The sequence below is a fragment of the Pezoporus wallicus genome, unplaced genomic scaffold (genome assembly GCF_028554395.1).
Source record: "Pezoporus wallicus isolate ANWC-B61680 ecotype Strahan unplaced genomic scaffold, APGP_CSIRO_Pwel_v1 contig_3952, whole genome shotgun sequence".
NCBI classification, from domain to species: Eukaryota; Metazoa; Chordata; class Aves; order Psittaciformes; family Psittacidae; genus Pezoporus; species Pezoporus wallicus.
This window is the reverse complement of record NW_026635034.1, coordinates 7,599,066-7,627,065: the sequence shown is the minus strand read 5'-3', so window position 1 is coordinate 7,627,065 and position 28,000 is coordinate 7,599,066. Positions and strand designations below refer to the sequence as shown.

The following is a 28,000-nucleotide window of genomic DNA, read 5'->3' as shown; positions in this document are numbered from 1 at the left end:
AAGTGATGCAGTGACACTCCTGTCACTTTAGTACAGATCCGTAGCTCTGAGATGCAGACAAGCACATCCTACTGGGGACCAGACTAAGGAAATCAAATTCACTTGGCTTATTATAAGAGACAGTTTCAAACCCAGTCGTCCAGACATGAAAGACTAGCTTATTCACCTAAAGTTGAGGAGCTTTAAAACCAAATCATGGTGATATGTTTCATTTTCACCTATATTTGCAGCATCGATATTTGCAGAAAACTTTGGACCAGGTTTCAGAAGCGGAGAAGGGTTTTTCTCGGTGTTTGCCATCTTTTTCCCAGCTGCCACTGGCATTCTTGCAGGAGCAAATATCTCAGGAGATCTGAAAGTATGTATTTCATTATCTTCATAATACTAGCTGTAGGCTGAATAAAGAACAAGAAAACAAATTATGAATCAACACTGTATTCAGTTTTAAATCATGTCTTATTCTGGGAAGCAAAACTCTCCCTTTAAATGTGCCTGGTTTATTATTTAAAAAAATCAGTTCACATTTTCTCTCCTAATGCCTTATGGCTATTTACAGAAATTACTGCATTTAGATTTGGGTTTCTGTATCATTTAAAAACATGTTTCAATAACCTGTAATAATATATTATTAATGGTCCATTAGCAGCACACTAAATAAGAGAAATTACATGTGTATCTCTTGGCACTCTTGCAAAATATCCTATAGCATCATCCAAAAAAGCATACCTGTAAAGCCCACATTTGTACTCACAAGAATCAGCAGAGACTGGCTTTTTCTATTCAGGGTCATAGCAAGGGCAGAACAAACAGAGCATGTAATGAAAGCAAGTATGTCCCAATCCCATGTCACTACCGCTGCTCAAAGGAAACGCTGCTGGTTTGCAGATGTGACAAAAGAAAGGAGTCAAAGAGGAAGGGAAAAGAGGTCCAAAGGTGCCCAGTTCTCTTGCTGTGGCCATTCTGCCAGGTGCCCACTCTCCTCTTGCTTTAAAGCAGTGGTAAGATGATATTCCCAATATCTAAACATACTGCTAAATTAGAGACAGCAATTTAGTTTTACCTTTGAGTGCCCTCTAGTTTTCATGACTTTCCACAGTGTATTTAATGCAAAGAGTGTTTAAAGCTAAACGCAAAGCTGAAGTAAGTCAAAGTTCAGTAAGACATTGGGTAAAATATCTCCAATAAATGTGAGGCAATACTTCGTACTATTACAAGAAATTCAGAAAGGCACCAGGGTATCCATAACTCAAGTCTTGCAATCTAATACTAAAAAAAATCAACAACAAAAGCCAAACATGCAAAAACACACACAAACTAAAATAAAGTCACCAAAAAGTTGTAGCTTACACCTAGATAATCCCAGCATGTCAAATGAAGTTATCTGGTTTTATCATACAGACGCATTGTCTTGTAGAACTTGGGGATTCAACCAAAGGTCTGTTATTTCCGTAGTGGCACAGTAATCAAGTTCACTAGATCCTACCAACCCTGACAGCCAGTTCCGTTTCTCTTCCTCACACTGAGTTGCATGTCTTATCTCCTTTGTTTTCAGAGGACTGCTTTTGAAACAGAGCAGAGAGAGCAGCTATGAGATTCAATTTTTTATTAAAAAACCCCAAAACATTGTACTTCTGCCCAGTGAGACTGAATCAGCCTCACACAATTGCCACCCTTTTATCAAACAAAAATAATTCTTTTGCTATATACAGTGCTCTCTACACATAGCAAGCTCCCAAACCAGCAGCACTTCCTTCATAAGCTATTTGAAAGAGGCTGAGCAGACCAAGGGAAGCAGTTCTCCTGTTGGCTGTCTGCATTTGTTTCAGCCTGGCAGTAAGTGGATTTCTATTACCAAGTCCTCCAGGCTGCAGATTCCCCACTGAGCATGTTTAGATGCAGGAGACAGATCTAATTAAATTAACCAGCCTCTCCAGAAATCTAAAAGACAAGCTAAGAAGTATTTAGAAAGTGTAACATTTACCAATCAAACTTTCTCTAGAATTTGTTGTGAACAGCTATGTACATGCTTCTGTAGCCACTACACATTCAGGCAGTGGCCTGGTCCAAAGCCTGCTTACAGACACAGCTAGTCTTCCTAGTGACTTCAGCGGGTTTTGGAGCAGGCCCTAAAGTGCTAACAGCATATTAAATTAGTGTTTAATTATTGATAAAATTTAAAAGTTGTTAAGCTGCAAGAAGTTAAGATTTAATGTTGCAGTGTTTAAGACTGCAGCATGAGACTCCACATTAGACTCCACATGCACATCAGAACTGTGTAAATTAATGTCACCATGATCTGAGAGTAAAAGGTCTCATGCAGCTGAAGTAAGTGACTTTGCAACTATTTTTCAGCTCAATAAATCCCTATTAATTTAAAAATCATATAAAGGTATCTTCAACTCATAGCACAGCAGGACTCCCTCGCATGCAAATGCAATCAGACTGCAGCATACAGACTCACAATGTTTTCTGGATCACTACTTTGTTTTCAGGATCCTCAAATTGCGATACCCAAAGGAACAATGCTGGCCATTGTTATTACAACAGTTGCTTACATTGGCGTTGCAATATGTGTGGGTAAGTACAGAATCTCTGCTTCATGTCTTAATTTATACACTTAAAGTTTGAAAGCCTGGTAAGCAAATTAATGAATAACCTCTCTGCTTTTTCATCTTGTGGATTTATTATTTAGAGAGATAGTAGTTTTGATTTTACTGTATGTAAAAACACTAGGGGGCAAGCAGCAGAAACAGAAGTTCCTGTTTGGCAGCTGGACTTTCGTATAACTTGTACTGTTACTTTTGCATTCAGTGCAAAAGATTCAGTGACAAAGGCCACTAATATATAGTATCCATGAACATAGTAAAGATTAAAGGAACCTCTGATCAATCTGCTGATCTTTTGCTTCGCATTCACACTGAAAATTCACATGGCTTCTACTTTGCTCTCACTTGTCTGAATGAGCACTCAGGAGTAACAGGGCAACACATAGTTCGTACGTTATATGTCAGACAGAAATCAACTGCCTGTCTTAAAGAAGAGGCACTATATTATTAAGTACTTTACAATGTTAGAATGTGATGTAACAGAACGGATACAAAAGTAAAATGGAGACCTGTACTGAAGCCATGAACTGTGTTGGAGGAACATGCAATTAAATTCTCATTACAGGGGTACAATAAATCTCTGTTCAAGAAAAAGTTTTTTTTCCTATTTTAGTAGTTCAGTAAGAAACAGTGTTGTAAATGACACTCTTCCTTATGAGCAAATACCTCAATGCTGCATGAAAGGCCTGTGAGGCCTCCCTTTTCTGGGAGATGAATCTCAAGTCTTCCTGACTTTTGTGGTTCTTGTACTTGAGTCAAGCTGCAGCTCAGGTTATTGCATTATTTGGATCTAAATTTTGCCTACAATTAAAGTTAAAGTACTCATTCTTCATTTTCTGTTACAAATGTGTGTTAATGCATTGTCCTGTTCTCACAGGCAATAGCTGTATTTCAGCTTCAGAACTGTCCATTTTTTCAGTGCAATAGTTTGATGTTTTTTGTTTCTGTTTGCATATTGGTTTGCTAAACAGGTAATGATTACTTTGGGACTCAATAGCAACATTTTTGTCACACTTGAAGATACCACATAAATTTATGTTTTGGCCACTAAAGATGTTAAGATTAATGCTCTAAGTTAACTCCGTATGATTCTTTTGGGGAAAAAGACAAACATTAATAAAACCCAAAAGAATATAGGTAATTCCTCCTGTTTAAAGTTTTTTTAACCATTCTGATATCAGTAGGGCTACGACAACTTGAACAGCTGAGGATCTGAGTCTCTAAAGCAACTGTGTGTCCTTGTTAAACAAAGAAGTGTATGTCTATACCTAAGGCCATCACTGACCTGTTTCCTCTGAATACTGGCACTTGTAAAAGTGGTCACAGACAGTATACTTCTGAGTCAGTTAATTTATTATTGATCTCTGTCTGGTTCTCTAGTCTCAGATATCTGCTAGTTCTCATTAGTCAACTGGCTGGTTTTTTTGAAAGTAACAGAATGTAAATATTTGCTTACAGATAACTTGAGAAATTAAGCCACACTAGAGGAAGTAATCTCTACCCAACACAAAATGTTGGTCTTTGGGATGAGACTATGGCAGCAGTTGTACCAAATGTGTGCAGACTAAAAGTCAAAATGTGTCAAGAACATTCACCTGATGTCACAAGGAAGGAAAATAATAATATATCATTGTTTCCACAGCCTCCTGCGTTGTACGAGATGCAACTGGGAACATCAATGATACAGTTGTACTTGGAATGAGCTGCAATGGATCATCTGCCTGTGGCCTAGGCTATGATTTTTCCAGATGTGCAAGTCAGCCATGTGATTATGGGCTGATGAATAATTTTCAGGTTTTAAGGAGATAATACATATATATTCATGTTTGCTTATGATTATAAATACAAACATGCAAAACCATTGTTTTCTGACAACTAAGTGCAACAGCACATCCACTTCTGTCTAAAACAAGTAAAAATCTATAGGAATAATCAAAGGGGAAAGTCCCCTGCATTCCACATTACCTTCATACTGCCCATCACTAGCCTTACCAGCACTGTGGTAAGATCTTTACCTTCTCTTTCAACAAGTACCACCCTGCAGTGTATATTGTAACATCTTCAAACTCAAAATCTAGACTTAACAGAGACCTCAGAGCTCCTGTTAGATGAGCAACTCATCTCACTGCTCTTTACACATGGATGTGATTTACCTCAGGGGTGCTGCGGTCACTGTTAAAGGTTTGTGCCACAGCACAAAAAACAGAGTTCTGACTTCTTCAAAAAAAAAAAAAAGTATCCAAAAATAGTTGAGTGAAAAATCAAGTGAGAAGTAAAGGGGTCTTTCTCCTAGGCCAGAGAGAGACTACCTGCCATTTTTATTCTTCAAAATAAAGCTTAGGCAAAGCATCAAAGTAAAGCAGTTCTTCTGCAGCCTGACAACCCCAGATGTCTGTTCAGCCCCTGTGCTTCAGGGCCTGCAAGCGGAGCTCACCACCCACCTGCACTTGCTTTTCAAGTAGTCATTTGCAGTGTTTAAAGCCACTTGCTTTTTTCCCAGCTGGCTCTGCTAAATGACAGGGCTGGGTAACCACCTTAAAAGCGATATGCTGCCCCTGTCATACACTGCTTTTTCTTCCTCTCTTTATCATTTGTCGTGCCCACTCCCACCTCAGTTCAGCTGCCTAGGCCCGCAGTGATCCTTAAAATAGGTGACCTCCCTACGGCCAAACAGTTTAACTTTGTGCATTTATCTTTGCCAGGCTAAAGCCAGAAAACAAGTATTTCTTCATCTGACAGATCTGCAGGATTAACTGGTTTCTTTCCTGGAGTACTTCCTATGCACCAAAAAGCATCTGGCAATCACAGCTGTCCACTTCATCTTTTAGTTTTCTTGTCTGGTGTTTCTCAACAACTCTTTTGATTCAGTAGTTGCAGAGGCCAGTGCAGCCCCTCTGGGAGGCCTGAGAAAAGCCTCATTACTGTACCCAGCGCTACTGCTAAGCCAATACATTCAGGCACTTTCTCTTTTTTAGCCATATTAAATAATCCAGAAAAAAAAAACACCAAACCAAAGCAAGGACCTCCAACCACATTTTTATACTTTGGTGCTATTTCCTGCCATTTCCATTTACACTTCTTGCTACAAGCTGACTGTTTACCCATCAAGTAGAGGCTGTTATTTACAGCAATCAGTTAGTAAAGGAGGTGAGAAAATCTCAGAGAGTACTCATCTGCCCCAGCAGACAGCTGTACACTTGTACAAAAATTTGGCTATGCCTCCATTCCTTTTTACTAAAACAGGAATAATAGTATTTCCCTACTTCACAGCTGATTTGTAGCGTATTGAATTTAGAACTGTGAAAAGCAGAGACATGTAGAAACTGAGTACTTAAATGGGTCTGTGATCAAAAGGTGTATCCAAATGCAAGCCTGACTATTATCTTCCTCTCTTTTTTTTTGCTTAAAGGTGATGAGCATGGTGTCTGGTTTTGGTCCTCTCATCACAGCTGGCATCTTTTCTGCTACTCTCTCATCAGCTCTAGCATCTCTTGTCAGTGCACCCAAAGTTTTCCAGGTAAAATTAAATTATCCATTTAATTTTACTCTGTTTTACTTCAAATACATACAATTTAGTTGAAGTCTATGTGCCAAATGTGATATATGTTTAAACAACACTTGCAGACTTGGGAGGAAGAGGCAGGGAAAACAGTATGTAGAATGTTCTTCTACAGAAATAGGCAAGTTTTATCACCCTCATAGGGTGGTGATGTTCCTTTGGTCAGAGCTCAGCTTTGCTACAGGATATATGTGTGCTTGTTATAGATAGTTTCAAGGATACTTTCAGGACCACTTCTATCTTCTTACAGAAAACCATCCTGTAAGCACAGGAGTGCCAGCAATATGCAGGAGCCCTCAGGCCCATAAAATTCAGGTGCTGGCAGATATGCTCAAACAGGCTGTCCAGAAGCTGTGTGGGAAGCAGCAGTGTGGACAGGATGGGAACAGAGGGCATGGGACAGAAAGATAACATGGACAACTTACACCAAACCACTGATTTGTGGTTCAGTTTCCCCCAATTTAGATTCTATTTAGCTATTCAGTTGATCTTTTCTTTAAAGCACTGAATAAATATGGAATGGCTGTGATACTGTTTTCCCACTATATAATAATATAGCAGGATATCACCCTATTTGAATGTTTACATGCCATAGCATTAGATGTACTTGAAGCACTAAGATAGTCTTAATTTTTGTTTAGCAAAAGCTTAGCAAACTGTCACTCACTGACAGCAAACAACTTCTGATGCAAGAAAGCACTGCCTAACAGAATTAAGTTCTGGTTTGTCTACCAGGCTCTTTGCAAGGACAACGTCTACACAGGGCTCCACTTCTTTGCCAAAGGATATGGAAAAAACAATGAGCCCATCAGAGGATATGTTCTCACTTTCGTGATCGCTATGGCATTCATTTTGATTGGTCTGTATATTGTTACGCAACCACTATGATCTCATGTTCTGAAATGGTATGAACTGGTAATTTAAAGCAATTATTAGCTATGGTTGGAAAAATTTCCAGTCAGGTAAGCTCTGACATAAGCCCAAGTGCACTCAGAGCCTTGGTAGCAATTCCATTATTCTTAAATAGGACAAAAAAAACCCAAAACAGCAGGGACTCTAGTAACATCTCTAGTAATGCCACCACAGCCTCATTTTCAAAGGCGCGGAATAGGTGCAATTCCTGTTCACTCGCTGGAAGAGGGCAGTGCTTAGGACTGTACCACATAAGGCAAAGTCACCAACTTTGAAAATAGTTTTTCAGTCTGTGCTGCACAAAGCTCTACGGTAATTCTGAGCTAATTAGGAAGCCTACTCTGCCAAGCCTTTCACACAGTCAGCCCCAAAGCAAATCCCAGTTTGCCAGCAGTGGTGGTAGAAAATCCCTGCTATCATATTTAGGGGATTTTTAAGATTAGTTTTTCCAAGATTTGAAACGCAAACGGTGTGACACTAAGCAAATGGGAAGTTTAGTATAGAAAATTCAGATTCCCATTTAAAAGGCAAAAGAGTAAGTTTTAGTTCTGTGTCTTTTGTAAAATGCAGCTGTCCTCCCAATTAAAAATGAATTAATTCTGAAATTTACACCAACTCTACACCGTTAAGAGCCAGTCTGTAGAACCAGAGTATCAGGTACAACTTTGCATAGTACATCATATTATTAGCATCAGCAGACACTACTCAATATGAATGAAAATATATCAAGGTGGCCTTAAATTAGTACCACAGGAAAATACCCAAGCTATTTCTGGAAGACAGATTCTGACAGTTCCCAAAAATCTGACAGATTTAATACATCATCAGGAAAAAACTATCCAGTCTAGGGAACCAGTGCCTATGTCTGACTTGTGTCTGTCTGTCTTGCAGCTGAACTGAATACCATTGCTCCCATCATCTCCAATTTCTTCCTGGCTTCATATGCTTTGATTAATTTCTCCTGCTTTCACGCCTCATACGCAAAATCTCCAGGTGAGTGAGTCTGCATTCACCAGTGATTTAGATGTTGGCTTCACAGCCTGATCTCTGCAAGGCTTTGACTGTATGTCAGAGAAAGCTGCAGTCCCTGTAAAATACCAAAGCTATGTGATCTGAGGTTTTACTGCTCTCACGGAATACGATGAGATTTTATTTATGTTCAAAAGATAAAAATAATAGCTCTAGTCCTTACATTCCTTACAGTTGTACAGGATGAAAAAGACTTTGGTGGATCCCACTGCAGCAGCAAAGTTCCTCCTCAGGGTGTTTTTACCTCCTTACTATCACACAACGTGGGTGGATAAAAACCTATGCCAACTCTAGCCACATAAAGCAAGCAAGGTATAGTGGGGACCTGTTATGCCTTTCATAAGAACAGTAATTGCATTAGAAGGGAGACTGTCTGAAAAGGAACATGTAGAACAAGACCAGGTCCACCAAAAAGCATCAGCAGAGATCCACAGTTGCTAGTAGCAGAATTGTAAGGTGAGGTGCAATAAGGTCCTGTTCAAGGTTAGCACATTTGTGCAGCAAAGGAAAACATACCGGCTTTCAGGCTTGTGCATCACCACAGCAGAATAATTCTCATTATGTATGATTCTATCTTCATGAAGGGGTGACACCTTAAGGACTAAAGTCAATCATCTGAGCAACACTGGTTTTAGCACACAGGGAAGACAATTTCCTGCCATTGTGAATCAATTATTCAATTCAAGGAGCGAGGAATACATTTTTGATTTCCAGTGTGAAGAAACTGCAGCAGTGACATTAACACCTCCATCAGCTTCCTTCCTATAGATCTGCACGGTGCCATTTGTTCACAGGGCAGAAAAGCTGAGCACTTCTGCTAATTACCTGCACAGCTGAACAAATGCAGATCTGCTCCAGACAGCCTTGGAGCCGAGTAAAAATTACCTCCATAGACTTCATAGAATCATAGAATAATTAGGGTTGGAAAGGACCTTAAGATCATGTAGTTTCAACCCCCCTGACATGGGCAGGGACACCTTACGCTAAATCATATCACCCAAGGCCTCATCCAACCTGGTCTTGAACACTGCCAGGGATGGAGCATTCACAACCTCCCTGGACAACCCATTCCAGTGCCTCACCACCCTAACAGGAAAGAATTTCCTCCTTATATCCAACCTAAACTTCCCCTGTTTAAGTTTTAACCCGTTACCCCTTGTCCTATCACTACAGTCTCCAATGAAGAGTCCCTCCCCAGCATCCCTATAGGCCCCCTTCAGATACTGGAAGGCTGCCATGAGGTCTCCACACAGCCTTCTCTTCTCCAGGCTGAACAGCCCCAACTTCCCCAGCCTGTCTTCATACAGGAGGCTCTCCAGCCCCTGATCATACTCGTGGCCCTCCTCTGGGCTTGTTCCAATAGTTCCATGCCCTTTTTATGTTGAGGACACCAGAACTGCACACAATGCTCCAAGTGAGGTCTCACAAGAGCAGAGTAGAGGGGCAGGATCACCTCCTTCGACCTGCTGGTCATGCTTCTTTTGATGCAGCCCAGGATACAGTTGGCTTTCTGGGCTGCAAGCGCACACTGCCGGCTCATGTTCATTTTCTCATCCACCAACATCCCCAACTCCTCCACAGGGCTGCTCTGAATCTCTTCTCTGCCCGGCTGTGCCTGGGATTGCTCCGACCCAGGTGTAGGACCTTGCACTTGGCATGGTTAAACTTCATGAGGTTGGCATCAGCCCACCCCACAAGCGTGTCAAGGTCCCTCTGGATGGCATTCCTTCCCTCCAGGGTATCAACCGAACCACACAGCTTGGTGTCATTGGCAAACTTGCTGAGGGTGCACTCAATCCCACTGTCCATGTCAGCAACGCAGATGTTGAACAAGACCGGTCCCAACACCGATCCCTGAGGGGCCTACATTCTCCCTAGTCTGTTTTTTATTTGCTACATACCTGTAGAATCCCTTCCTGTTATCTTTAATACCTCTAGCTAAGTTTAATTCTAACTGGGCCTTTGCTTTCCTAACCTGGTCCCTGGCTTCCCGGACAACACCCCTGTACTCTTCCCATGCCACCTGTCCTTGCTTCCACTTATTATAAGCCTCTTTTTTCATTTGAATTTTCCTCAGCAGCTCCTTATCCATCCAAGCAGGTCTCCTGGCCCTCCTGCTGCACTTCCTTCTGGTTGGGATGCAACACTCCTGAGCTTGTAGCAGGTGATCCTTGAGTATCAACCAAGAGTCTTGGGCCCCCCTGCCCTCTAGGGCTGTATCCCATGGAACCTTCCTAAGCAGGTTCTTGAAGAGGCCAAAGTCTGCTCTTTTGAAGTCCAGGGCAGTGAGCTTGCTGCACGCTCTTCTCACTGTCCTGAGGATCTCAAATTTGACCATCTTGTGATTGCTGCATCCAAGGCTGCCCGGGAGCGTCACATTTCCAACGAGCCCTTCCCTGTTGGTGAGCACGAGGTCAAGCATGGCACCTCTCCTTGTCAGCTCCTCTATTACTTGCAGAAGGAAGTTGTCTTCTACACAATCGAGGAACCTCCTGGATTGCTTGTGCCAGGCCGTACCGTCCTTCCAACAGATGTCAGGGTGGTTGAAGTCCCCCATAAGAACAAGAGCCTGCAAGCGTGAGGCTTTTCCTATCTGTCTATGGAGTGCTTCATCCGCAGGTTCTCCTTGATCAGGCGGTCTGTAATAGATGCCCACAGTAATGTCTCCCATAGCTATATTCCCTTTAACCCTGACCCACATACTCTCCGCGGACCTCTCACCTGTCCCCAGACAGATTTCCATACTCTCCAGCCTATCCCTAACGTAAAGGGCAACTCCCCTCCCCACCTGCCAGGCCTGTCTTTTCTAAAGAGCCTGTAACCTTCCATTCCAACACTCCAGTCACAGGAGCCATCCCACCGTGTTTCTGTGATGCCTATTATATCATACCCCTGTATCATACCATCCGACCCTACTCTGCCACTACTTAACATTTCAGACAAAACCACAGCCATTTTTCTTTTCTCATTTCCCCCAGTTATTTTCTGCCAATTCACAGTGATAGATTATCATAATTGCAAGGCTGCAGGACAGCAAATTTCTTCACAGCAGGACCCTCCCATTCCCTCATTATAAAGATGATCCAAGATAAGGTTGCTTAGCCTCTTCTTGCCTCTCCTGTGTTTTTTTCCCTTCTCCAAAGTGTCTGCTCTGCAGAACACCTGGCAGAGACCCGCAACCCATGGAGGCTCACTGCTCGCCTCACCATTTCAATTGCTAGCAGGGGATGGATTCAGTACTGCAGCTGAAGAGCAGCAGGAATAATGTCTTTTTAAAGTCAACTGCAAATGATTTTATTTTTCTGCAGTGAGGCCAGGCAATTTCCAAGTTTAAGGCAGGTGCACTTACAGTATTGGGATAAAACTCTCCTCTCAGCGTTAACTCCCATTAAGAAGTTTTATGTATATGCATACAGTAGCCAATTACCTGGAGTTACAGGAAAATCTATTTTCAGTTCTGAACCAGTGAGCTTTAATTTGGCAAAAAAATACATAAAACCAGAATGGCTACTCAAAGCCAGGCTGGACAATGCAGTTGGAAAAGGTCTGTAGTAAAAAGCTTGTAAGACCCAGTACTTCATATGTATAGAAATCTACATCAGCAAACACCTGAAAGTATCTGTTTATTCAGTGCCCAAGAATTTGTACATATCACTCCCACCCCTTCTGACAGAGCCAGAAACAAATTGCATGTGAGTTTGTATATGCAAAAGAATCAATGGATCACCATTTGATCTATGTATTTTATGCTCTTCCAATTTCCTCAATTCTCTTTAAACAGGCTGGAGACCTGCATTCAGATATTGTAACATGTGGGTGTCACTCTTTGGAGCCCTGTTGTGCTGTGGTGTCATGTTTGTCATCAACTGGTGGGCAGCTCTCATCACTTATGCCATTGAGCTCTTTCTATATATTTATGTAACATATAAGAAACCAGGTAAGGGCACAGATCACTATTGTTTTGTGTATGTGTTATACAGCCAGACTGAATTTTACAGGAATTAATTCTGCTTACAGAATAAGACATTACTTTTTCTCTAATACTTTATATCCCATTATATCCCACTGTATATAATACAGATTAAGATGATAGTATGGTTAATTTTGCCTGTTTAACAGACACTTTGAGTATGGTTCAGGGGGTTGTGTAAACATTGCAGCATACAGGTTTATTCCTACCATGTCTTCACTACATTTGGGCTCTTACTTGAGTATCACTTGTAATATTTTTCCATCCACACATCTGAATTTTGCTGTGTTCTTAGCTGACTTATCTGGGGCCCTCACTCAAAATGCAAACCTGCTGCCCATTCTACAACAAAAATGCAAGCTGAACTGATCATCCTCCAGCACCTCCTTACGATTCCTCAGTAAATCAAGAACGATGGGCACACTTTACTATAGGAAAAAACTGCTTAGTAACTCAGCAGATCACAGGAGCTGTCCTCAGAAATCTGTATGCCAATACAACACTAGTACAAGATTAGACAGAGTGGTTATTCGTATCTAGGACAAAACTAACCCAGGTCCAGATTTCAGTGCTAACCATCTGAATTACTTCTACAGTAGAAAAAATTATAATACAAATAAAAGAAGCAAGTTTTCAGCAAAAGATATGCTTTCATTGCACCTAGCTTGGGACAGCAACACCTGGTCTGAGCTTGTGTTATTCTTTTCTGTGTATATTGCTGCACTATCTGTGCTCCCATACCCAATGGGATGGTCTATGGTTCTCTTGCTGTAAATATCACCAGCTGTATAAGAATGCACCTGTGACAAGACAGTTGTCAAAAGCATTTGAGGATATCTACCCTTTCCTACTATATTACCAGCGTCCTTGCTGCAAAGTAGCAGCTTAAAACTTGGTTAAATTCACTAAAGACACTGTACGAAAGCTATCTATCTCCTGCTCTCTAAGACTGTGACTTTTGCTCAGCACTTAGATAAGATGACCTATACACAAACCTCCACTTGCACTAAGTATTAGCTTTGTATCTTAGCATAATGGGACTTGAGCTGCACTCACATAGATCTCAAAACATGGAAAGCTGTTTCTTATCTGTCTCCATCCACCAAACAACTGCACAATAATGAGAAAATATGTATATGTCAAAATGGGTTTTCAATAACAATTTTAGACCTTAATAGAACAGAGCTAATTTGACCTAGCAGTGTTCATCCTACTGGTCTAATCTGACCTTCCTGAAATCCCACAGCAAATACGTGATTTTATACATGGGAGAATGATGCAAAGTTAATGGAACAGAGAAGAAAACAGTTTCTAAACAGAGGAAGAACATTCCCTCCAATTTTTACATAAAGCATGAAATTATTTATTTGCATATTTGTTTTTGCATCACACGAGCAAAGCCTATTCTATTATGAAGCACAAAATGATAGTTCTGTATCTATGAAGCATGAGAGAACATACCCTGCTTTGGCTCACACATAACATGATTGCTGATCTTTGTACAGGGAAAAAGCCCATGGTTTAATATGTATTCTTTATCTTTACTATACGCAGATGTAAACTGGGGCTCTTCTACACAGGCTCTTTACTACGTTAATGCCTTAGACAGCGCTCTGGCATTAACTACGGTGGAAGATCATGTGAAAAACTTCAGGTAAGATTTCCAGTGAACAGTAGAATGGCTTATTCTGAATGAGTACATCACCCAAGTAAATACAACCTCTTTTTTCCTCCTAACAGACCCCAGTGCATAGCACTAACAGGAGCTCCTATGATCAGGCCTGCTCTGCTAGACATCACACATACTTTCACAAAGAACAATGGGCTGTGCATCTGCTGTGAAGTGTACACGGTAAGCTCAACTCATAAAACTGAAAATCCAGCACCAGTGGGTGCTGCAGATCTCCATTACACACTCCACTCTCACTCAGCACACAATGTTCTCACTGGTGCTGATGGGTGGCAGCGTGGACCAGGAAAGAGATTTGCATCAAGAATTAATTTTGTCATAAGTCTTGACAAGAAAGCTATTGGCTGATACAGAGCCTGCTGGGAAATGCCTCATTGAGATGTATTTCAGAGTTCACAGTAGATGAACTGAAACCGGTTTGAAAAAAAATAAAGCATTATAAGGAAAGATTGGTTTGGGTTTTTTAAATGGACACAGCAAGGCTTTAAAAACCCAAGCCAACAAAAACAACTATCAAAAAAATAAAACAAAAAACAGAAAACCCCAAAACACAAAAACAACTTAAAGGATTATAGCACAAGAGTCCAGTTACCCAAACTCTTTATTTTCAACTTTGTCACTGATTTGCAGCATTGGGTTTGGAAAGTATAGGATCATAAAATGGTTTGGGTTGGAAGGGACTTCAAAGCTCCTTCAATTCCAACCCCCTGCCACAGACAGGGACACCTTCCTCTGGACCAGGTTGCTCCAAGCCACATCCAACCTGGCCTTGAACACTGCCAGGCATGGGGCAGCCACAGCTTCTCTGGGCACCCTGTGCCAGTGTCTCACTATCCTCACAGTAGAGGATTTCTTCATAAACTAATCTAAATCTCCCTCTTTTAGTTTAAAGCCATCGCCCCTTGTCCTATCCCTACATGCCCTTGTAAAAAGTTCCTCTCCAGATTTCTTGTAGCCATGCTTAAGGTATTCAAAGGCCACAATAAGTCTCCCTGGAGCCTTTTCTTCTCCAGACTGAACAACCCCAGCTCTCTCAGCCTGTGTTCACAAGAGAGGTGCTCCAGCCCCCTGATCATATTCACAGCCCTTCTCTGGACTCACTCCAACAGGTCCACATCCTTACCCTGGAGGCCCCAGAGCTGAAGGCATTGTTTTTTTGTCTCATTAAATTATCAGATGACCACTGGAAGAACCTGGTGACAAAGGCACTTGCATGTTTAATTGTATGGCAACAATCCTTTCCTCTGACTATTAGCAGAAAGGAGAATAACAATATATATTTAGATCTGCTGAGACTTGTTTACATAGTCCAGTCAGGGAAGGACCTTATTCACACCAGGATGCTTCAATGTACCTTAGATATTTTTCTAAGATGTTACAATCCATAGTAGTCCTTCTTTGTGTCAAAATCACTATATTTAAGTAGCATTAGCAGCCTCAGCCCTCTTGAACAGAATGTGAATTATGGTAGCTGCACAATTCTTTTCAAAGGGCTGAATCTCTGCGGACCCTTTTTGGAAATGTATTTTTCTGACTCTCTTCATTTGCTCCCATAGCAGACTAGGTAACTCCTTCAAAATCATTGTGTGATGTACAATACAAAGCCTTCTTAATCGTATTTTATTGTATCATGCAGGGACCACGCAAGCTGTGTGTTAAGGAGATGAACAGTGGCATGGCAAAAAAGCAGGCTTGGCTCACAAAGAACAAAAGAAAAGCCTTTTATACAGCAGTGGCAGCTGACAGCTTCAGAGATGGAGTCAAAAGTCTACTTCAAGTAAGCTTTTTGTTTACAGAACACACAGATGAGTGTTACATCAAAGCATCCCTTCATGTAAAGCACTACTGTTTACTTGTTAAGAAGCCCTGTGTGTATGTGAATAATGTTATAAACAGAAAGGGCATTCTGGGGTATCCGTATATTGTATTACAGGTTATTTCATAAAGATGTCTCGTTCTAGGCTATGGAAGTATGAGACAAAGCAGACCGACTCTCTCCTAAATGAACAAAACATTATTATATATAAAAAAAAAAAAAGAGAGGCAGCTACAGGGCAACATTTGTATGTCTTTGCAGCCAACACTTGATACACTTCAAATCAAGTCAATTGTTTGGTATTATGCAGCATATTAAATGTCTGAGAATATTTTTGCATTAATTGAAGACTGAAAATATGTAATATACATTTTCTGCAAACAGAGAAAAGGCCATCTAAATAAAAGACTGCAATATTTTTCTATTACTCTAAGAACACAGCAGATCATTTCCAACAGTCCATTTAAAATGGCCTTAATGAAGGCCCAGAGGCGCTGTTTTCATATTTCCCATCTCCCTCTCTCACATATATGAATATTTAAATATACAGGTACTGAGGCAAAATGTAGAGAAAATTCCCATCCTTTGCACCAAATACACTGCTGAAAAGACATCAGTGTGAACTGAGACAGTAGGGAATTGACTAAAATACTCTGGGCAACAGTCACCCACTGGTAGCCTACCAGGGTTCTTTGTACATTTGCTGAATGAACAGTACAATTGAGCAAGATGCAATATCATTAATAAAGATCCCTTTGTTCTATCAAAGCATCACAAGGACATTTCATCTTGGGTTTATACATTCTCTCAGTAAGAGATCCTTCTGATGTTTTTGAGAACTGTTACAGTCTGATGATCTCTTCCCTTCCATTACTACTTTAACACTATTGCTGAAGTGAACTACTGGACCACAGATAATTCCCTTCCAGCAAACAGAGGAAAGCCACATCATAACTATTGTAACTTAAGGACACCTGCACTGCTCTGCCAACCAATTATTCATTTCAATGTAAATAGTGCAGATGTATCAGCGCTACTCAAAAAAAAAAAAACAAAACCCACCAAGGTTCCAACAGTTTTTACCTATTTTCTTTTTTGCTAGTAGTAAAGATTGGCAAGTGTACCAACTTGACAAGCTGGTGTATTTGTGGGTCTCCTCCTGAAGGTTCCCAATATGTTGAGTATTTAGATTTTTGTAAAAATTAGGTTAGCTGAATCTAGATCTGACAACCCTTACTTGTTCAGGTTTTAGCATCCAGGCCCAGTTTTGGAGGCAGTCTAATGTCTTGACAAACTATTTGTTTTTCCTGATTATAAACTTTACCTGTAAAGCATGCTCAGCTAATTTTGAATAATCTTTTGGAAAGAATACAGCAAACAGAACAGCAACACTTCCTAAGTCCAAGGCAAAAAAACCCCAACATTATATGTTTAAAAAGATATGTCTTCTCTGCATATCTGAAGTTTTAAGGGATTTCAGACCCCGTTCATCTATTGAGTATTCCAAATGTGATAAGAGCTTTATGCTATTACGTTAGAATAAGCATACAAACAGTGCTTGAACTCTCTCTTGATTCCAAGTTACTGAACCATTTTAATGAGAGCATGTCAGAAGAAATGCAAATGAATGCTAATTTAGCAAAACTACATTTCTGTCATCTAAAATCATTTATAGTTGGAATGATTTAGAGCTAATCTTTCTGCTTTCTGCATGGGTATGAGCATGAAGGACATTCATGAAATGCAATCTCATTGTAAGTGTCTCCAGAACATTGCTTCAGTTATCTTTTGCCATTACTTTTCATTTACAGTAAATGCATGTGTGTATACCTTCTCAAGCAGTGTTTTAATATTGCTAGGCCTCAGGGTTGGGTAGAATGAAACCAAATACCTTGGTGATTGGATTTAAGAAGGACTGGAGAACTGCCACTGCTACACAAGTTGAAAACTATGTGGGTGTTATACAGTAAGTCCCTTTTTTACTCCTCTTAGACTAGATTAATATAGCATTCACATACAGAATTTGACGTATAGAAACAATGTAAACAAATGCCTACAAATCTGGGTTCATATGTTAGCTCTGTAACAGAGGTTTCTGCCCATTAAAAAAGGCTTCTTGGCTTCACACACCTACTGAGACCTGCTTAGCAAACACCTGGCCCTGTCAGAGATGATGTGGTTTGACAATGCTACATAAAGAAGCTGCACTGCTGTCAGCAGTGCTTTTGCAGAACTGCATTTTCTCATTTTTAGTCAGCAGGAGCTCAGAGAAGAACAACCCATAATGTACATACATTCTCTTAGGGAATAAGAGAACATCATGGAATTCTTCTTTTAAGCCTAGGAGACAGAGGAAGAGCCTTGCTTCAAATCTCACGTGTGCCTACGGCTCAGCAGGCTCTGTGGGTTGGGATTTAGCTAGGAAACAGTCATTTATAAACAGGCTTCTCATGGATTCTTCCTCAAAGTTCAGCTGTAAAGCTCCACTGACTGAAAGAATAACTAAACCCAGCCCAGCTTTGTTATGTCCTCTGAGAAAGGAAAAAAAAAGTTATCCAATGGCAACCTAGATCCTAAAAAGCATTGTCAGAAAGACCCATTTCAGCAATAGCCTACCTGTTCCCATGCCCAGTGATACCCTTATTTTAAGTAAAGGAAGAAAGTTGATAGTACTTAAGCTTAGGCAGTTCCTTCTGCAGTTTTACCTACAGCAGCCTAATACATGGCAATAACACCTCCCTGGGACTGATCTGCTCAAAGTAGCTTTCCTTGCCAACATGCATAATGCTAAAGAATATTTACTCTTCTTTTTCTTCCTTTTCAGTGATGCCTTTGATTTCGAGCTTGGAATGATTATTGTCAGAATTAGCCAAGGATTTGATATATCCCAGGTCCTCCAGGTTCAAGGTATGTGGTGACTCAGCAGCTGAATATCTATGCAGATTACATACTTAGCATAAGAAGGAATCTGACCAAAACTGAGAGTTACTGCCTGGTTTCTAGAGTAGTTCCTACATCCGTAACTTCCACAGTTGCTGCTTCTGCAGTTTCAATCCTGCCCGAAATCCTTGCTGAATCACTGGCAGTGATAGAAGGTGGCCAAGCCTCACACAATAAGGGGCTCTGCACAACAGAGAACTCAATTCCCAAAGCACTTCCAGCACAGGCAGAGACTAACGTAGTAAAATCATGCTGTGCCACAGCAACCAGTCACTCTGGCATGTTTCCTTCCTGCTCTGTGCACATCCTCCTCCCTCTGCCTACCCAAGATCTCTGAGAACAGTGGGAACCAGGAAGCTGCACTTTTGGTACCATCTGTGGAATGCTGAGACCCAGAAAATTCCGACCCATGCAAAAATTTGGAATCCACAGAAAAAAAATCAGCTCTATTTTTCACCTTTTTGTTCATCCTTCCTTAGGTAAGTGGTGCATATCCGAGGGGGAAAGGGAAAACCTCCCACCACACCACAGCCAGTCAGGGAGACATGCCATCTGTGTGGACAAAGCATGCAGGAAGCTGCACCTAAATGAAGGGCTTCCAAGAGTGACATACAATGGTGGCCTTCGATTTTCTTTTTCAGGACACAGAGTTATTGTTACTGGTAACTTGCTCCTCAGGTACCCTGGAGGGAGCATGACTCCATAGAAAAAAACCATCAGAACAATTCTCCAGGTTTTCAGTACAGTAATTTTCCCACTTCTCAAAAGTTTGGCCACTTGAGCAGACAGATACCGCCTAAACCTGCACATTATTCCTAGCAACCCTTGTCCTCCACAGCAGATAAATGCTTTGTATTATAAATGAATTAGATAAAATCTGCAGACCAGGAACACAGGCGAGCGTAAAAAGACTGGCGACTCTTTGCTGCCGCCTGCTGTAAACCTGCCTCCAGCTTACCCCGTTTCCCAGAGACACAGACCACGCTCATACCTCCTGGGGAGAACATGCAGAAAGGACGTTAAGTGCCTTTGCTAATTATAAGCAAAATTAACTCTCCATTAAAGAGGACAGCTTCCAGGATGAGGCAACTCTCAAAAGCAAATCACCTCTTAGAATTAAAAGGCGCCAGAAACTCCTTTAAGAAGCAAGGGTAAATGAACACTCACCCAGCAGACTGGCAGCTTGCTGTGCGCGCAGAGCTATGGGGCAAAACTACAGGGATTTACGGAAAAAAATCCAAACCATGGGGTTTTTTTCTCCTCCTCACTGATACCTGAAAGAGATCTGCCTGTCTCTTTGCTTGATTTGAGAAACTGACTTCTCAGAGGACACAGACATCAGAATACCAACTTTGCAAATAAACAAATGTTCTCCAAGCATTAAGACAAAATGAATAAGAAAGAATTAGGATTATAGGGGGCGGGACAGTATTCTATTATACTTGTTAAATTATTCAGTTTAATAGAGAAACAAAGTTTTGAGTAACCATCATCATGTCTAATAATCAGAAGCACACGGCTGTCATGGATGCTAAAGTAAAAGAAATTAGATTGCCAACAGAGCTAACAGTGCCTAGTTTAGGAAGGGTTTAGTTTCTTTAAAACACAATGTCTCAAATGAACTAATCTCACTCTTAGTTCATGTATTACTCAAATAGAAGCTTTCCTTACGAGAAAAAAAAACCTTTCTGCAGGCAAATGCCTGGATCATATTAATTAATGTCTCACATGCATATATTCCACGGTAACACGTGATACCTTTTGCTCGACAGAAGTCTAATATTGCTAAGACTAAACTGTTCTTTTATGTTACTGAATTTACAGAATTGGTTATCTAAATCTTACGTCTTTGCAGCAAATGCAAAAAAAAAAAACAAAACCAAAAAACCCAACCCTAAAACATTAGAAACATTTCAACATAGAAAATAGAAAAAGATTGCATCTTCAGGATCCTTACACATTTCCGAGTCTCAAAGTTCAATAGAAGTCAATACCTCAGCTTTCTCACTTTAGAAAAACAGCTTTCCTCTTGAGTTTTCAAATTCTTGGGGAAAGAAACCAACCAACCAAATCCACAAACATGACTCAATAAATAGCATCTGCAGTAACGATAAAATAGAGTAATATTGAACTTGATTTGGAAGAGGAAATCTGAGAACAGCTGAATAGCACTTCAGTACACAACACTGCTATAGATGGGGGCACCCTAAGTTAGGGCTTCCAGAGAGGAATTCAGCTTTCTCCTTCCTATTGCTTTGCAAGGAAAAATAATTTTAAATTAGTTTTTCCTCCCAGCAGCTTTATGTTATGTACAAAGTACCACAACAATTACATCACCACCATCATTTCAGTAAGTGATTTAATTTAAAACAGAAAATTATTTGTTACCAGTTCCCTTACTTTTCCCAATACACAGAGGAGTTAGAGAAGCTGGAGCAGGAGAGACTGGCACTGGAAGCTACCATTAAAGAAAACGATTTTGAAGAAGGAAAAAGTGGCATCTGTGGACTCTTCAGGAAAGCCAGGACACTCAATATCTCAAAACATGAAACAAAAAAGGGTAAGTTCCAAACTGACAACTTCTTCCTGACCCTTCAGTGCATCAGATTGTCACTAATATGCAAACGGGACTTTGACTCCAAGGCAAAAACTCCTGAGCAACATATAAGCCCCTGGAACAGGACCTACTCTGTGCAAAGCTGACTTGGTGGCCACAACAATGTAATGCAGAGCAGAGTGAGAGCCCTCTGCTGGTGGGACATGGTACCTCATACAAGACAACTGTATTTTCTCCCTCATTTGATAGATGAGCTTCTCAGCTCAGGCTTATGTTAAACTCCATTTGTCAAAAATAGCACATGGTTATTAAAGTCTGAGGAATATAGAACAGGTTGGGGTTTGTTTTGTTGGTTTTTTTTAATAGCAAGTTTTCAGTTTTTAAATAGAAGCCTTTTTTCCTTCTTCTTAAAGGAAACAGGAATATATGCACAATGTTCAGGGAACAAGGAATCTCACTTTCCTCAACATACACACACACAAACCCAGTACCCAGCTGAAAACCAGGTAAAAATAGCACTACTGCTCTATATCCTAAGCACAATTTCCTAAAAATGCACAAATGAAAGTGGCAAAAGTACTGAAAGCACATATACAACATGCTGTGAAATAACTAATTAACACATAAATGTATAGGCGATGAAATCAAAATTACATTTCAGATATAGTGAAATTATACAGAAATACAGCCAGAATTAAAGGTCTCATTTCACAACTGCTGGGCTGCAATGATAATGACCCACCTGAAGCCATGCCTGCATGCAGGCAAGTGTTCTCAGAATTTTCACCTGCAGAGACTATAACATCTGGCTGTGCACGCAGCTCCCATGGGTATCAAGAAGATCTACAGACTGAAAACATAAAATGTCATTATTCTTTACTTGGCAGACTCCAGTTCATTTTGCAGGCTTCAGTAGAATATATTTTTATAACAATATCACAAGAATGTACACCCCTGTTTCAACTACTCTTTTCAATTTAGTTCAGAAAGGCATAAAGGAAACACAAATTACACACTTCGGCTCTATATATGAGATAGATGATGTTAATAAATATCTCTGCCTCTCCATTTTACCTATACATTCATCTTACCCAGAGTTGTTGCATCTTCTAGCCCAGATGCTAGAACTGTAGAGGAAAACCAATATCTGCTTTAGAACTATCCTATCCACACTCTAAAAATACAGGAAACCCAAACAAAGTATTTTCAGAACCTAGCAGATCAGAGTAAAACCTCTAAGGAAGCCTGTCTGCTCCATTTAAAATACTGCTCTAACACAGCCTCTTTGAAACCATCGAAAGAGAAGCAGTAATAAAGCCACAGTCGTCAAAAGATGGAATGAGAGAAGATATTATTAGCACATAGGCAAGACTGTACCTTTTAAAGCCCGCCAAGCAAACAGCAAGAATCAAAGTTTATTTTCAATTAACAACAATCCTCTCAAGCACAGAGAAGTTGCCATATATATTTCTGTTTTCTGCCTTTCAGCCTTAGCTTCACCTGTGCTCTTGCCGTACATTAGCTCTTTCTCCACTGTTATTGTGCATTTCAGGGAGCTCTGTATTTCACAAGACAGCTGAGCTTGTAAGTGACACAAAACGATGCCGTTTCCTTCTAAAATCTCTCAGATATTTCCCAATTGTTTTCTAATGCCCCTGTGAACCTTGGGTTAACTAAAAAGATCCACGAAACAAATAATCAGGTAACCCTCCTCAAGATGTTACAGTCTAGCGAGAACATGTTACACAGGCTTTAGTTTCTGTGTGTGTTGGTGTATTAGAAGTCCACAGCATTTGCACTGTACTTTTTTTTTCAGATTTAAAGTACAGAAATTCCCAGAAATAGTTCATTTTCCTAAAGCTTTGTCTCCACTTGGCTCCCTAAAGCTACTTGTTGCCTCACTTGTCAGAAACCCTTCCATGTATTTTCTTTCTCCTTACAGACAGCACCATTAACACAATGCAGTCAATGCATGTGGGTGAATTCAATCAGAAGCTGCTAGAAGCCAGCACTCAATTTAAGAAGAAGCAAGGAAAAGGTTCAATTGACATCTGGTGGCTGTTCGATGATGGAGGTAAGGAACTGGAGTAAGAACTGCAGGGAGAGAGATTTTTGTTACCAAATACAAAAACAGACTTGGCAACTTGCACAAAACTGTTTTAAGATTACACAGTCAATTTTCTGTCTGCCTTAAATGTTTTATGAATAACCTATGTCCAGCACTGCCAAAGTGAAGGATGGAATTTTTACCACACAATGCACTAATATGATTTTCCTGCAATTTCCTGTGTTCTTCCAGGTCTAACAATCCTAATTCCTTACATTCTAACTATCAGGAAGAAGTGGAGAAATTGCAAACTAAGGATCTTCACTGGAGGAAAAGTCAATAGGATTGAAGAAGAAAAACTAGTGTAAATATATTTTATCATTTAGAGAGTTTGAATTGATGATGAATATAATGCATATACAGCAGGAAGCTGGGAATTTCTCAGCACAACTGGTTTGTTGTGCTGTGCACAGCATGAAGAAAAATTATGTACTTGATAGAAAGGTGCTGAGCTTACGGCACAGCCCTCAAGGCTCAATGTAAATGGTAATTACCAAAGGAAACTCACATCCAGCAATTTTTCCCATTAATAGCTCATATTCCCTTCTCTAGAGCAGTGGTCTGCACTCTGTAATGAGAATATAATTAGTTTTATGGGATTTACATGAGATTGTCCAGTTAATAATAAGTGAAATTGCACATGAAGTTTCTCATATGCAAATACCATAGACAGATAGCTCACATAAATGTGATTAACCATGGTAAAATGTAAAGAAGTTAAAGAGCAAGTTAATGAACTTTAAGACCAAGTTGATTTGACTTAGCTTTTTAAAGAAAGCCTAGATTTCATCATCATCATTCATATCCAAGCAAATGAAAGGTACTAATATAAACTCACTTTCATCATCACTGTATGATGACCTTTCCTTCCAAAGCACTTTGCACACTAGAGATACAGACACTTCACCACAGGTGGAAGCAGGCCAGTTTGGGATGGAAGTCAGTGACTGCAGCAGCACCATGTAGTGAGTTAAAAACCAACATATCCAACAAAAATTCCAGTGGAAAACAAGAGCAATGGGTGCAAGGACAGGAGTCAGAATTTAGCCAGGATCACTACAACTATGACACAGTGTCTCAAAGACAGCTACCACAGGGATGCTCCCTTAAGCTTTTGCTTTCACCTAAAGCAAACTTTACTCCAGTGTTGTTCTGCCAGTTGCAAGGATTACCCTAAAGTTAACATATTTCTGTAGAAGAGATCCACAAGTGTTTGTACAGGCTATTCTTATCACTGGGTAAAAAAAGCCTTGCAGCTGCTCAAGCACCTGCAGGGAAGCATTCTCAGCTCCCTGCCCACACTCGACTGTTCAGGACTGAACCAGTGCATAGATCTAGGATCTCAAGTCACCAGAGTTTGAGAGACATTAGGAGGTTTTGGCATCCAATGGGATTTGTCAAAACATGACAGATCTTCACAGGGCCAGTTCTGGCACTTGTATACACTGCTTGTCCTACAAAAGCCAGAGTGAACAGCAGTCAGTACAATTGACAAAAACCTTGTTTGTCTCCAAAAACACTGAAGTGTATGCATTTCTACCTAAATACTAGCTTTCCTCAACAGCATATGCTACCCACCACACACAGAAGCCTTCAAAGAGACAAATCTGGAGGCCAGGTGACTATTCCATTCCGCAGGTACATTTGACACAATGACATCCAACTACAATTTCATCCATCATATTTCCAATTCAGAAATTAAATTTATCTGGACTCTTGCTAACATGGAATTCCCCAAATTAAAACCCTTCCATAGAAGTTGAGACTGTTCTTTTTTTATGTTCAAAACAAGGACTGCCCAGAGGGACATCAAAATTTCTATAAGCAGTATATAGAAAAAAACAGTATAAGCAGTATATACTATAAGCAGTATAGCAGAAAAAAACAACAAGTAAATTCTCAGGTCATATAAGCTTATCATGGTTTGCTCCTAGGAACTTTCTGACCTTTTCAAATTCCAAAGCTTACATACAAAAGCAAACAAACAAACCAACCCACAAGAAAAGCCTCCTCCCAAAAGAAAGGAGAGGGGGGAATACAAGTTCCCTACTGTGCTTCAACCAAAGGCAAAACTGACATAACTAAACCTCTCTACCCTCAGCACAAACACATACAAAGTTATAAACTATTCCTCCTACCAACTGGGGCAGAAAAGCAAATTATTTAGTTTGATGACAATACGTAAAGACAACATATGAATAAATCAATACAAATTCATAAATGAAAAAGATTTGTTAAGTACTGCACACCAACCTTCCAGACCCAATTTTCACCAGCACATACCAGTGATGTATATATTCCATGCATAAAATTCTGACAAGAGAACAGACGCCCTCTCCAAGTGTTGGAGAATTCTGTCCTCCCACATTTTGAGTACTTTTCCTTTATAATTCAAAGCTTTGCAAAAACTTGAAGCACCATTTTCTCCCAAAATGTAAACACCGTGCCCTCTATTTATTTCAATATTTTGTGATTTTCATCGATTGCCAGTTAAATGAGTTATACTACAGCAATCACATTAATCCAGCTCTGTAATCAGAAACTGAAACACTAAGGCATTTAAAATAATTTGTCATACAGTTACAGATAATGAGACAAATGCATTTGATATCTTAACTCATTTATGAGTGCTCTTTGATGCAAAACACTCAAATACGGTTCTCTCTTTTGAGATAAAATGTTCTCTCTTTTGTTTTCAGGATGGCTTCACTTCTAAGCAAATTCAGAATAAAATTTGCTGATATTAATATCATTTGTGATATCAATATAAAGCCCAGCAAAGAGAGGTAAGAAACATTACCCAAACCCATTACTTAGCAGCTGGCCTTTATCAGGAGCTTGTTTCTTTTATGTTGAGCATTTGAAAAAATTAAAACAATCCACAAAGAGTAATAGTGACAATTTATTACAATCATTTTCTAAAGTACCTTGAGCAGGAGAAACAAACAGAACCACAACCTAAAAGGTCAAAACTAGAGGCAGCCTTTTTCTTTACGATTTGATAAGACTTAATTTTCATACAGACTAATTAAACACCACACTTATGAGCCACAAAATATAACAGGCATTTTATTATGGCTTTTCATATCTATTTAGGTTGCAACAGACTTCTCTTCACCGTATCAGTCAGTCACAGTTCTCTTGCAAACTCTCCATCTTTGCCAACTCAGCCTTCTGGGTTTTACCATGAATTCCTAACTTAATATTTTTCTGGCCAAACATAAGCATGCTTCTCCTTTCCTATAAGGACATTATTATAATACTCCCCTATCACCAAAACATAATGAATGTTCAATGCTTGTCAAAATTAACTTGCCTACAGAATCAATGCTGTCAGGCAGAGGTTAGGAAGTTGGTAGAACAGAGCTCAGGAAGCTCCACCTCCAACTATATTAGCTAAATAAAAAAATAAAATCTTTATGCCCTGGTTTTAGAAAACATGTCATTATAGAAATCGCCCATTTCTTCTGCTTTATGTAGACAAAAGTAGGTGCTAGATACCTAAAGTCACTTATTAGTGCCCTCCATTTCCCAGTTAATATTTTTAAATATATAAAGAACTGTGCAGAATACTTCTCTTTTTTCTAGTACCATGCAGTGACTCTACATAAATAAAAGCTATCAAAAAGAGTCTGTATCTGGCATTAACAAACCATCATATTTGCTGCATCAGCACTATCTGAACAGAACAAGCAAATACCGCGCCAGACACCTGCGAGACCAGGGCAACTCTCTCCCAGCTGGAATCCCATTTATTTCACTCATATTAAGGGGATTATCACTATTTTAGATACCAAAACAGATATACTCAGGATGTTGACAAAGTCTCTGGCAACTTAGCAGCAGCAACGTTAAATACTACATGTACTTATATTTATACCGCCTTTAACCCATCTCTTGACTTCCTGGCCATACAGCAAAGTCCAGCCTGTGCCCAGCCTCCTGTTTCAATTCACAGTGATACCTGTCAGCATAAAGTGCACATGGAAATAGATTTACAATAATATAAAAGAAATTTCCTGAAGTCTCTGTGGGACAACATAAACTTTAAACAAAGGGGCAAGAAGGGAAGTACAGAAGGATGATAAGCTTCTCTGGATGATGACGGTCAAAAGCTTCAAGAAATAAATTGAAATTTAGAGAGAAAAATCTCTGGAGAAGTGCAGAAATTAACACAAACCTGATCCTCCATATAGCAAAAAACCTACAGCATCTCCTTCAGCCCCTTGCCACAGGAGATACAGTTTTACTGAAATGGAGAAACAGGTGATATCAGTCAACTAATGCTAAAACAATAATAAAAGCTCAGTATTTATGAGGAGACCCACACTCATTGTTGACATTAGTACCAATGTTCTGCAGTTTGGAGTTACTGTAGAACTCATTTCAATATTTTTGCTACAATTTGAGGAAAATGCAGAAAAATCTCTGTAACTACAATAGGCCAAATGCGGTGTTTAATTATCCTCAAATAACCTTTTAATTACCCTCAAATAACCCCAACATACTAAAGTGGCACAGATATAACTTAGGGCACAATGTAGCAAAGAATAGTTAAAAGATTTTGCACATTTTTCTGCTACAATTATTGTCAGCGAGGCCTGCCATACACAATGTCTGAAATAAGTTAGTGAGTTCATACCCTGCAGCAAGGCTTCCTTTGTAATTCCTGTTTCAGCTGGAAATTCTTTGAAGAGATGATTGAACCATATCGCCTTCATGAAAGCTGCAAAGATATAACAACTGCTGAGAAATTAAAGCGAGAGACTCCATGGAAAATTACAGATGCAGAGCTGGAAGCATTCAAGGAGAAG

The 28,000-nt window shown here is 39.9% G+C and overlaps 1 protein-coding gene and 1 long non-coding RNA gene across 3 annotated transcripts in view; one reads left to right on the top strand and one right to left on the bottom strand.

Annotated features, from left to right (window-relative positions):
• The window catches only part of SLC12A1 (solute carrier family 12 member 1), a 46,306-nt gene that overhangs the window by 13,644 nt on the left and 4,662 nt on the right, over positions 1-28,000 (top strand). For both annotated transcript variants that reach the window (XM_057397135.1, XM_057397125.1), the window contains exons 8-24: positions 231-358; positions 2,493-2,577; positions 4,249-4,400; positions 6,016-6,123; positions 6,901-7,024; positions 7,969-8,070; positions 11,888-12,043; positions 13,631-13,730; positions 13,817-13,928; positions 15,403-15,543; positions 17,442-17,548; positions 18,407-18,489; positions 20,939-21,082; positions 23,022-23,153; positions 23,379-23,490; positions 25,886-25,972; positions 27,865-28,000. In XM_057397135.1, coding sequence (XP_057253118.1) covers positions 231-358; positions 2,493-2,577; positions 4,249-4,400; positions 6,016-6,123; positions 6,901-7,024; positions 7,969-8,070; positions 11,888-12,043; positions 13,631-13,730; positions 13,817-13,928; positions 15,403-15,543; positions 17,442-17,548; positions 18,407-18,489; positions 20,939-21,082; positions 23,022-23,153; positions 23,379-23,490; positions 25,886-25,972; positions 27,865-28,000 — 2,009 coding nt within the window. The remainder of the gene's footprint in view (positions 1-230; positions 359-2,492; positions 2,578-4,248; positions 4,401-6,015; positions 6,124-6,900; positions 7,025-7,968; positions 8,071-11,887; positions 12,044-13,630; positions 13,731-13,816; positions 13,929-15,402; positions 15,544-17,441; positions 17,549-18,406; positions 18,490-20,938; positions 21,083-23,021; positions 23,154-23,378; positions 23,491-25,885; positions 25,973-27,864) is intronic.
• Positions 21-27,968, bottom strand: LOC130592657 (uncharacterized). Its single transcript, XR_008970624.1, has 3 exons — positions 27,829-27,968; positions 21,822-21,929; positions 21-395 (listed from the first exon to the last, which is right to left on the bottom strand). It is a non-coding gene; the product is annotated as an uncharacterized LOC130592657 (long non-coding RNA).